Source organism: Erpetoichthys calabaricus, chromosome 3 (genome assembly GCF_900747795.2).
Source record: "Erpetoichthys calabaricus chromosome 3, fErpCal1.3, whole genome shotgun sequence".
In the NCBI taxonomy this organism is placed as follows: Eukaryota; Metazoa; Chordata; class Cladistia; order Polypteriformes; family Polypteridae; genus Erpetoichthys; species Erpetoichthys calabaricus.
The window spans coordinates 49,627,201-49,639,390 of record NC_041396.2 but is presented as its reverse complement, the minus strand read 5'-3'; the positions used below and the strand labels follow the sequence as shown (position 1 = coordinate 49,639,390).

The window sequence follows — 12,190 nt, the reverse complement described above, 5'->3', positions numbered from 1 at the left end:
GCCAGAATAATGTTTGTAAAAATTGTTCCTCTGTCTCTCCAGACGGTTGAAGTATTAGACTCGCTGTTTTTAATATTTGTCTTGGCATACTGTGATCTGATGGCTATCAGAGACTTTAAGCTTTGACATTGCACACTCTTGTCTCTAAATTACATGTACTGTCACCTTCCTGGTGAGGTAAGTAGTTCCACCCCACGACGAGAGGGGGCATTGCTCTATAATTCAAACATTTTTATTCTGTATTGAGGATTTGTTCTGTTCTGTGTATTGTATTGTATTGTATTGACCCCCTTCTTTTGACACCCACTGCACGCCCAACCTACCTGGAAAGGGGTCTCTCTTTGAACTGCCTTTCTCAAGGTTTCTTCCATTTTTCCCTACTAGGTTTTTTTTGGGAGTTTTTCCTTGTCTTCTTAGAGAGTCAAGGCTGGGGGGCTGTCAAGAGGCAGGGCCTGTTAAAGCCCATTGCAGCACTTCTTGTGAGATTTTGGGCTATACAAAAATAAATTGTATTGTATTGATTCTAACAGAGTCTCCTCCTTCCCCTGTAGCATCCCGAGGACCTCCACAGGTCCTGTGAAAAGACAATTGCCCCTCAGAAATTAATAAACTACATATATATATATATATATATATATATGTGGGTGTGTTTGTGTGTGTCCTGTGGTGGGTTGGCACCCTGCCCAGGATTGGTTCCTGCCTTGTGCCCTGTGTTGGCTGGGATTGGCTCCAGCAGACCCCCGTGACCCTGTGTTCGGATTCAGCGGGTTGGAAAATGGATGGATGGAAATCAAAACGGCAACAAAACCTAAAATAATCAGGCAGTACAAAAAATGATCTTTTTTTTTATAACTCTATCGTATTTAAGTGGTTAGTTGGCGCAACGTTAGGGGCATCGCCTCTGGCGCTGACGTCCGAGGTTCGATTCCCGAGAGGGAGTGCAGTGGAGTGCGTACGCCTGATGAGCCCAGAATGAGGACGAAACACGTGTCGCATACTCTTTGCATTTATTGGACAGTAAACTATTTCAACCATTCTATGATCTGCTCCTCACAAACTGAGGGCACCGTGGCGGATGTTAGCAGATTGCTGGCCAACCACAAGCGTTACCTGGTAGGCAACCACCCATACAATCAGATTGTGACACAGACTTCGAATGCCTTGAATATATATATTGATATATGCACATACTAAATCGACAGGACACACATTCAACTGGGACAACGTGAAAGTAAAATGTAAGGCCAGTACAAAAAGCGCCAGAGAGTTGGCCGAGTCTTGGCTATCAGATGAAAATGCCATCAACAGACACTTGGACATAAACCCAGCATATGCCAACTTAAGAAGGACATATGCACTTTAATTTAACGATAAACACCCCCCCCCCCTTTTTGATCATACGGACTTAGTCACCTCCAGCCACCCCCCCCCCCCCCTGAATGTGCTGCTATATATTGCCTTTGATTCTTGTAAGTCTAAGCATTATCCTCTGATGAAGACCCCTGATAGGGGTTGAAAGCTCAGGAATAAAAACTATTTTATGATACGTGATTCGTTTTTTCTCCCTTTGTGGATCTCCAACTGCAAATATATATATATATATATAAAAATAAAAAGGATGTCAAGCTCCGCCCACAATACTCCAAGAAGACTCCACCCTTTCCAATGCTAACGCTATATAAAAAAATAAAAAAAACCGGCACCCTCCAGGGAAGAGCAGAGCTCGGACTCCATCGGTACGACTTGCTCACAGATTTTGTTACATTTGTTATAAAGAAAAGGGATAACCAGCTGGTACCCCAACCTTTTGCTCACCTACCCTAGTCTGCTTTCCCAGCCACATTCCTATTAATAAATATTGTTCATAATCTCAGATTCTGTTGGTGGCTATCTGTACACCTCTCTAATACTCTCACATTACTCACAGCTCTTGTTGAGTTCCTATTCACACTTGAGTAACTTCTCACTTCTGACAATATGTACCGTTACTTGTTTTTGTGTGGTTCCCTCAAAATATCTTAAATGATAGTTCAAGCCCAAGGTCCACTGATCCCTAAGTTTCCCTGCATTTATCAGTTTTATTTTTATTTTTTTTGTTCTCAAGGTCAGCGATGGAGGTTAAGTAACACGGCGACCCGTCACAGATAAGACTTGGATACCAGCTCACTCCGTCTGAGCAAACACATTTATCAATTATTAACCAAACTGGCCTGTTCTTTTAGTTTCGGTGGAAAACGCGAGGGAAAACCTAAACTAACACAAGCAGAACGTGCACTGTGCTGGTTTCAAACTCAGCTGTCTGATGTTTTAGGTAAACACACTACTAAATTAACTGTGAATAGATTATAAAGATTATACAACTAAATGCAAAGCCTGCGAGTGTTAGAAAAAACCCGAACTTTTATTAACTGCATTTTAAAGTTACTCTTTCTATTCGAAAATTAGTAAGAAAAAAACACTGAAACATCCCAGCAAATAAAAGTGATCACCACACTTGTTTACTTGCCATGAAAAAGATTAAATCTTGGAATTAATGGCTGGCACTCCTGAGTCTACGATACTGAAAGACGACATGCTAAAGTCTGTAAATGCCGGTTTCTGACAGTTTATCCTTGGTATTTTTAGTTTATTTTGTCCGAACTGCACCGAGAAGCCGAAGGTCTATCTGCTCAACCCTGAGCGCCCCAACTCGGCGGCACTGGCACGGTGGCCTCTCGTCGACCGTAAGGGTGCGCGTAAACCTTTCGGAGGAAGCGCTGAGGCTCCGGCGAACTGCACGTTTACTTTCCGCGGACATCGGTGTATCAGAAAGGCGCCCGCGACCTTCATTTGCCTTTATTTGTCCTTACTCTACCGTCGTGCTCCTAAATTCTTCATCATGCGGTTTAATTTTAAAGATAACCTGCACTCGTTCCCATGACTTTTAAAACTAATCGTCGATTACGACATCAGCAATGTATCATTTATAATGAAAAAGCAAGGCTCACTTCTTTCAAATGGCCAGAATCCCTCCCGATGCGGAAAAACGTCACAGGGCTGAACGGTGACGCGTCGTGCGGAATCTGAACTCCACACGCGTCCGTTTACTGCCCTCTGCAGGCAGCTTCAGAGACTGCATTGTTAAGGCAGGGAGCTGACTCGAGGAACAGAGGAAGAAGACCATCGGACAGACGGACACACGTCGTGGAGTGTGCAAACTCTCGTGAATGACAAGAAATAAGCGGCTCAAAAGTAAGCCCCCATCCGCCCCCGCTCGCCTCAGATTAAACTATATACGCTGCGTAGAGTAAGCTGTCCACTGCAACGCGCGATATCTCCGTCACATGCTGCTTGACTTCATATCGCCATGATTATGGAAATCAGATCAGACGTTGCTCTGAGGTTTGATGTAGTGAGACGTCAGGCAAAATGACACATTGTATTGGCTAACTAAAAAGATTACAATCTGCAAGCTTTCGAGGTAACTCGGGCCCCGTCTTCAGGCAAGATCACAGGTGAAAAACGTGTCCGCTTACCACTCAGGTGTTTGCATTTTATCAACAGCGACTTACTTGTCACTTCATAGCAGCAGTACATTTTAAACATAAAAACCCGTTATTGTCCATCTCTCTGATAGAGACCTTTACTAGAGCTTACACACCTGAACAGAGCGTGGTTGTTGTTGGCCAGTCACTGGTGCGTTGCAAATGTCATTTGGCAAGGAAACAAAAAGCACTTTGCTGAGCCGGTAGCATCTCATCTATCTATCTATCTATCTATCTATCTATCTATCTATCTATCTATCTATCTATCTATGCTGAACAATCGGCAAAGGTAATTAACCTGAAAAGAGAGCCTACACCTGCTGCTGTCTTTTTATTTCTACTGTGTTTTTAAATGTATTTTATGTTTTTGTTTCTCATAGTCACGGTGGCGCAGTGGTAGCGCTGCTGCCTCGCAGTTGGGAGACCTGGGTTCACTTCCCGGGTCCTCCCTGCGTGGAGTTTGCATGTTCTCCCCGTGTCTGCGTGGGTTTCCTCCGGGCGCTCCGGTTTCCTCCCACAGTCCAAAGACATGCAGGTTAGGTGGATTGGCGATTCTAAATTGGCCCTAGTTTGTGTGTGTCCTGCGGTGGGTTGGCACCCTGCCCGGGATTGGTTCCTGCCTTGTGCCCTGTGTTGGCTGGGATTGGCTCCAGCAGACCCCCGTGACACTGTGTTCGGATTCAGCGGGTTGGAAAATGGATGGATGGATGGATGTTTCTCATAGCTGAAAATACTTGACATTGTGAAAAGTAATTTGGTATATCACAGTAACATTTTAAAATGTTTTCCCTCCCTGTCCTTCTCTTTCTTTGGCACTCTCTGTATGTCATCAGTTTCTCCCCGTCTATTCATATACTGTATATCCACCTTAATAAAAGGATAAGTGTTGTAGATGCCACAGGGGCTGGAAAGGCATCCTGGCCAGAAGAGGGGATGGTCCCTTACTCGGACGGGAGGCTCCTAACAGGCAGATGGGCATCCTAGCCAGGAAGGAGAAAGGGATCAGACCCAGACAGAAGGAGCAGAAGAGATGGACGGACAGCCCACTGAGAAGGTAAGATGTCACTGGGGGCCATTTTCTCCCCCAGCACACTAGATGGCAGCAGCCCCGGATATCCTTGACAAGTGGGAAGCCAGCAGGGCAACACTGCTGGGGTCACTGGGTGCCACAGGGAGACAAGCTCTCTGTTATAAGGGACTTTCGTGTGACCCAGAAATGCTTCCATCGGGCAGTCGCCCTGGCACCGGAAGTACTCCCAGATCTGTAATAAAAGGGGCCGCAGGCGAGGCGGAGCTGGTAGGTAGTGGAACAACACTTGAGTGGCAGAGGGTAGTGTGGTAGGGAGAAGGAAAGTATTGTGAAGAGGAAGACCTGCGTTTGTATGTGTGCTTTTGTTACTTTTGGAGGCAGTTATAATAAAACCTTCCATTATTTGAACACAAGACTCTTTTGTGTGTTCGTGTTTGGGGCTCACTGATGCCCTGGTATCCTTCAGCGTTTGTTCGCCTTGCTATGTCTCTGCCATTTCAACAGATGGTGCATCACAAACATTTAGACTGCCATAATAATGGGTTATAACAAGACACACACGCATTGCAGTTGTCATTCCAACAGATGACACATCACAATGTTTCCACTGCATGCATTACATTAACACATAAATGTTAATACTGAGGTGTACATTGATTACTTAGATTTCAACCTGCTTTTTATTTATATATATTTCAGATGCTGTTTCTGTTTTTTTTGTTGTTAATCGCACACTTATTTCATACTCTTGTACAACTTCTCGAGTGGTGGCAATTCATTTTAAGGGAACTCCTAAGCTTTGACATGAAAGCAAAATAAAAAAGAATGACCCAAATGTGCTTAACAGAAAAAGCCAACAGTAGAATAGGCAATACAGTACTAATGATGACTTGGCTGTGGTGACTATCAGTTGCTGTGTTAAGTATCATAGATAGATGGAAAGGTGATGCAGAGATGGCCTAATGATTCTGTGAACTTTTCATCACTCTGTGCTTGTGTGAACATCCCTTAAGAGTCCAGTTAAACCAATCACTAAAAAATGGAAAGAGTAGGACACAGCTATAAATCTAAATAAAGCACACAATCGGTAAAAACTGAGTGATCGGCGAGAAGACGACTAGTAAAGCTGGCCCCCAGGAGACCTATGAAAACTCTGAAGGAGTTCAATCTACAGTGGCTGAGACTGGAGATGCTCTGCATACAGACACGGATGTCCAAGTGCTTCACCAGTCACAGCTTTATTGGGGAGAGGCCAAGACAAAAACACACAAGACATCTTGGCTAGATGGTCAGGTGAGACAAAATTGTGTTTTTTGACCATCAGATTAAACATCATGTTACACTGCACATTATTAAAAATAGACCATCCCCACCGTGAAGCATGATGGCCACAGCAACATGTTGTGAGGGTAAAGTGTAAGAAGAATACAGCAAAACATGGGGAAATCCTTGAGGAAATCCTGATGCTGTCTGCAAAACACATATGCCTTGTGGAAAGAATTATTTTACAGCAAAACAGCATAAAGCTAAAACAAAGGCATTGGTTAAAACAACATTTATGTCTTGGAGTGGCTGAGTCAGAGTCCAGATGTCAATCTAATTGAGAATTAGTGGCTGGACTTTAAAATAAACGCTGCTCACTCACAACCCCCAGCAACATGACAGAGCTTGAGGAGTTTTGCTAAGAATGGGGAATTACTGAAGTGTCCAGATCCACAAGGCTGACTGAGACCTGTGCATACAGACTCAAGGCTTCCATGGCTGCCAAAATAAAATATGCATCATGAGAAGAATACAAACCCACCATGTAGAACAGTGGTGGGCAAAGTCATTCCTGGAGGGCCACAGTGGCTGCAGGTTTTTGTTCCAACCCAATTGCTTAATAAGAAGCACTTATTGCTCTAGAAACACTTCTGCTTCATTTTAGTTATCTCCTTCATTAAGACTTAAATAAGTAATAAGGGTTCAAAATCTTAAACATCTGCATTCTCCGTTTTTAATTGCTCATTATTAGCAATAAGATGCAAATGACAAAAGAAACCAGCAGTTATCCATTTTGCTTGTTACCCTTTACGCCTGTGTGTATTTATCGTGCACTATTTGGTTTAATTAAATACTTGGAAGGAAAGAGAAGAGAAAAAAGTGAAGGATTGAGAATTGCCCATCTGTTTTACACTTCAAAGTATTTGGATGATATCCTTAGAGTGGAAAAAAAATCTAGGATATGAGAATGACTTGACATAGCAGAGTTAAAGCACCAATAAGCCACGAAATGTAATTATTGGCAAGGATTGTTTTCTAATTAAGCAACTGGGTGGGAACAAAAACCCGTAGCCACTGCGGCCCTCCAGGAATGACTTTGCCCACCCCTGATGTAGAACAAACGAAGTTGGACAATTTAAATAGGACTGCATTACAAATTTCGTATTCACCTTGTTCAAACTGTTATTTTATTGCAAATCCAGACTTTTAAAGGGAAAATTGTGAAAACAATAGAAGATATGAAGACAAAAACAAAAATATTTTGCTTTTTCAAGACACTAGTATGTACAAATATTCTCTCGATTAAAGTATTTTTCAAATAACTTTATTTTGTAATTTCTTTTTCAGGTTTTTCCTCCCAAACTTCGTATGGGTTAGGTGGATGGAAATATTTTGGGGTTGAGTTGTGTGTCTAGGAAATGCTGCTCTACATAACAATTATTATGAGATAAAGCACAAAGATCTGCAAATGGAAGTGGAATACACTGTTTAATATGAAAACTGTAAAGTATAAACTGACATTCAATGACAACAGCAAATGCAAAGCATTTTATTATTTTTGTATATTAACAAATAAAAATCCATCCTAAATCCTACCAACAAAAGGTTTTACAATAGCCAAGTAGGAATGATAGAACTTCAAGATCTTTCAGCATTCAAGTATCATGACGTAATTTGGTCAAAGGCATCACACTTTTCAAAAAGGCCTCAAAACATTTGGCACGATTTGGAGTGGTGTCTTGGATCTTCCAACATATCTTGTAGACAGGAATAATTAAAAAAAAATCTTTTATAACACACTAAAACATGGTAAAATCAACAGAAATAAGACTGAATAAAACAAAAAATACATAAAATGTAAAAAAAAAAATACATACATGTAGGTTTTATATTAATAGTAACAAATATACGAAGCCTTGGTAAATTTTAACTTTAAACAATGGTGTAAAGAAAAAAATAAAAATCCCTATGATTAATAAATAATTCTTGATGTTTTGAAGATAAATACAGCTGTATTATTTTTCTTTAAAAAACATGTTTTAGTGATTCACTATGCTAAAAAATAAGCCATTTACTCAACGGCAAATGAATAAAAGTCCATCAAGTCAGTGATCTTTTGAAGTAAACTATTTATATATAATCAAGTTCTAATAGTGTAGCGCATATCAAATGAATACAGAACTCGCTCAGGTTTCACTACTTAATGAGCACCTGTCAAAACTGGAAAGAGCATTTTAACAAAGAAACAGAAACAAACAGTTTTAAGTGAAAACCAAAATCTCTAACATAAGCAGTTCCTTATTCTAAATCAAGGCCTCCAGAGAGCCGAAGAACAAAGCTGGAGGTGTTGAGAGTTTGCTAAAATTTATCTTCAGACTCGTGCTCTAGTAATAATGAATATCATGTAGAGATCCGATCAATTCTTTCTATATTATTTTGTACTTTAAACGTGCATATGTTCAGAAATACATTTGCATTTTGCTTTTTAAAACCTTTCCATTTTCCTGTGGTTATATCACTTACAGAATGTTTGGTTTAAATGAATGTATTTTTCCCTTTGTTAGAGCACTTCAAATTTTAAAAGGTTACACTTGCTAAGTCAGGCACACATTTCCTATCTTCTTATAATACCAACTGTAAATAAAAATAGATTATGACTTTTAAATATCTGGAAATTCTAAAGGTTTCATTTTAGATTTCAATTTTTCTATTTATCGTTTTAGAAAAATGCTTTTAGAATCAAATAAAAGCTTTTCTGTTGTATTCAAGTACATCTGGGAAAGTTACATTAAGAAAGCTAAATTAATTATGAACACTATATCAACTGCAGTTATACTGTAAAGATTACATTTTAAATAATTTTTTTAACAGTAAATTGTTTTATGCAAAGAATAAGTGCTTTAGTACAGAAAAAAAAATAATGGCAACATCTTTAAATGAATAATATGGCTTTTTTTTTTTTTTTAGAAAGTCTAGAGGATGAAAATTAAATTCAGTCCAAGTCTGAAAAATTGAAACACTTAAGTAAAGCTCAAGGTAGATTTTTTTTCTTATAATATTACATATAGCAATATAAAATTGTCAAGCCTGCTTAATTCCATTCAGGGTTGTGGGGGCAGAACCTAAGCCAGGACTATTGGGTGAAATGCAGGAAAGAGTCCATGGCAAGGTCCACTCCCCAATTTAGAAAGAGCATTTAACCTCTGTAGGTATGTGGGAGGTAAAGCAGATTACCTGTAGAACACCCCAGACAGACATGAAGAGAACGTGCAAACTCCACACAGACTGAAAACAATTTTCAACAGTCTGACAGTGCCATTAGAATAAATTATGTATGTATATATCTTTGATTATACATAAATATCTTAAATAAGCTGTGATATATTTGGTTTCTACATATATCATAGGCATACTATAGTTTTTTGTGAAAGAAAGGAAATGAAGTTGAAATATGGTCCAGTGAATTCACAAAGAACAAGCACCTGTGATAAACAAGTATAGAGGAGCAAGAACCACTGGTTTGGAGCACTCAGCAGATCCACAATGTCACCTCTGATTTCCTGGATATTCTTTGTTAGTAGTCCATACTCTCATCACTCTCATACCAGTCTGATGGTGCATCTGTGCCAAAATATCTGTCCCCAAAATTACCTAGAAAGAAAGGAAAAGACAAAACAAAATCAACTGCATTTAAAAACAAAATAAACTCCTAATTGTGCAATTATGTTAATGGTGTAAATTAAACAAGTAATGAAATTCAGCATAACAGGGTCAAACATATATTTCTTTGCACACACCATCTTATGAACTGAACAGAAAATTCTACTTATGATTTCTAAAATGAAATTACCAACTTGTCCCTTATGATCAGCCTGAAAACGTTTTGAGTAAAGTTCAGTTAGTGTACAGTAACAGTGTTGAACCTGTTTAATCCAGTTTGGGGTCAGGGCTTACTCCCATATCTTCTGGGACAAAGAAAGAACTAACCCTGGAGAGGCGTTAGAGGCGTGAATATATATTAAAAGTCAATGAGGTAAAAAGAGACTGAAAAAATGACAAGTGGATTATAATGGTGCAACAGTCTTTGAAGTGTCCCTGAGGGCTACGGAAATGTCTCCTAATTATGCTGGACCGATTATTGTAGTCAAATGGTGATCTGACCTGTAAGGCAGCCATGCTAACCATAGCACCACTGTACCTACCTGAGATAAAATTAATAGAATTAAATATCAGAAAAAAAAATTCTTACAGACATTGGCAACAGGAGGAAGGAGCATGCATTCACTGTGGCTTGGACCCCACTGATTCCATAGCAATTACAAACGGAAAAGAACTTTTTTTTTCTGACACTACTGATTAGATATATCACTTTTACTGTATATGGTTTAAATAAGTTAATGATGCAGATTGCAACAAGATACTTTCTTAGAGGGCATGAATATTAATTCTGATGAATAAGCATGCATGCTACATTTTATCTTCGAAACAAACCACTCGTTTAAGTACTGCTCACATTGCTGAATTGTGCAATCCCACCTTTTTCCAGCTAAGATGTATAGGAAAATACTACATGGAATAAAACAAAGTGCTGTAACACTTTAGTCAATTGTTCTATATTTAATAGATGTAGTTAATGCATAATCTGCTGCAAAGACTGATCATATAACTCTTGTTCTTACATCTCCACATTGATTCCTAGGAATCAACAGTTACTGAGCCAGAAAGTGACCATAATATTTTACTATTGTCATAGAGTTCGTACAGTTTTGGACTTCAACATGGGGCGTTTCAAACTGGTAAAGAGAAAGGGTTTGGTGGCCAGTGGTTTAGCCGGATTGTGACTGTACCTGTTACAATCAACTGTGGACCACCCAGTCATTCATTTTCTCCAGTAATGCTCTTTTTGTTTTCTTCATCTCCAGTGAAAATCAGCCACATTTATTGTTAGCTGGAATTTATAAGCGTGACTTTGTTTATATTTCAGCCAAACATGATGATTTTGGGATTATTATTTATTTACCTTATTATGTATGTGCATGTTGTATGAATGCAGCATTATTTTTTGGAAATTTGTTTTAACTACTCTGAGCCTCTACTCAGAAAGGGACGGTATAAAAAATAAACTGTAAACCCCAGGTCACACCAGTCCATAGCACAGTAGGTTTCGACATGCACACTCTCATATGGGCAGTTTTTAGTTTTCAGTTTAATAAGCAGACTGAAAGTTTACAGCACATCTATCTAATGTTGGTCGTACCTTACCTATTGCTAGATATACAATACATGTTTCAATAGACAGAAATGTGTCTCAGCAAAATGCCATATTCTCATTGAAAATAACCATACCTATTCCAGGAATTATGTGAAATTCATCATTAACTTTCTTATCCACAGCAGTGGTGATTATTCGAACTTTGGGAAACGCATAGGCTACAGAATGTACTCCCATCTCAGCCATAAGCAGGGAAAGTAGAAAGATTTTATCCTCTTGAACATCATGATCCTGGAAAATATGACAAGCAGCTTTTTACCAACACTTACTACCTCTGATATTTATCAAACAAAAATAACTTTACATAGTATTACCACACCATGGTTTAACACAGAGAAAAATGTAACAAAGCACACAATTCTTGGACACATCGCATATCTTTACGTTATGTTCACTGGGGTAAAAGGTGTTGATGAAAGCAGATTTACTGTAGATGAAACAACTTCAAGCGTAGCTTGACATTAAACTAAAGATGACAGCAATACAAATTTGTTATTAAAATTTTAAATTCACTTGTAAAATTATTTATTCAAAGAAACGTGACAGCATTAAATGCATTAAAAAGACCATGAAGTGCAGCAAAATGTTCCTGTAGTGTTAAAATTTCAATAGCGTATTATATATGGTCCATTTGAAATTACAGCTGACAGCACTGAAATAATGTTAACCACCATAGAAAATAATTCTAAAAAACACAGATAATTAAGTGAGATTACTAAAATTCAATATAATGTCAAAAAAAAGTATTCACAAAATAATCCCTTGTGATTTGCAGTGTTAAGGATGCACTAAATAAGATGCAAAAAGTTGCAAGAAATGCAATATACAATGATCAATGTGCAAGCAAATCACGTGTGTAAGACTGGCTAGCAAGACAAAGATGTGTGGCATCCCCAGACAAAGTGCATAGTTCTTCAGTTCTTTAGTGGACTGTAACATTTTACAAAACATAACTTACTTTAATAATAAATTTGTGTTTATAATTAGTAGTAAATGACAAAAAATATTAATGTAAGATATAAAAGAAATCCAAGAAAACACTAAATGACACAGTCCAGTTTTGCAGATGAAGATGATGGTGGTGTAGTTATGAAATCCCCT

The 12,190-nt window shown here is 38.7% G+C and overlaps 3 protein-coding genes across 8 annotated transcripts in view; 1 reads left to right on the top strand and 2 right to left on the bottom strand.

The window, feature by feature from the left end:
* The window catches only part of mpv17 (mitochondrial inner membrane protein MPV17), a 309,255-nt gene extending 306,194 nt beyond the window's left edge, over positions 1 to 3,061 (bottom strand). For both annotated transcript variants that reach the window (XM_051925496.1, XM_051925494.1), the window contains exon 1: positions 2,988 to 3,061. The gene's annotated coding sequence lies outside the window, so the exon portion shown is untranslated. The remainder of the gene's footprint in view (positions 1 to 2,987) is intronic.
* The window catches only part of slc30a2 (solute carrier family 30 member 2), a 293,279-nt gene that overhangs the window by 61,940 nt on the left and 219,149 nt on the right, over positions 1 to 12,190 (top strand). The window lies entirely within an intron of this gene.
* Positions 1 to 12,190, bottom strand: part of si:ch211-243j20.2 (uridine-cytidine kinase-like 1) — a 242,853-nt gene that overhangs the window by 166,198 nt on the left and 64,465 nt on the right. For 2 of the 5 annotated variants that reach the window (XM_051925491.1, XM_051925487.1), the window contains exons 14-15: positions 11,164 to 11,320; positions 7,749 to 9,468 (exon numbers count right to left, since the gene is read on the bottom strand). The exons of 1 other annotated variant lie outside the window; for it this stretch is intronic. In XM_051925491.1, coding sequence (XP_051781451.1) covers positions 9,392 to 9,468; positions 11,164 to 11,320 — 234 coding nt within the window. In that variant the 3' untranslated portion in view covers positions 7,749 to 9,391. Of the gene's footprint in view, positions 1 to 7,350; positions 9,469 to 11,163; positions 11,321 to 12,190 lie in introns of those variants that run through there. 2 more of the 5 variants (XM_051925490.1, XM_028796787.2) reach the window with 2 other exon arrangements.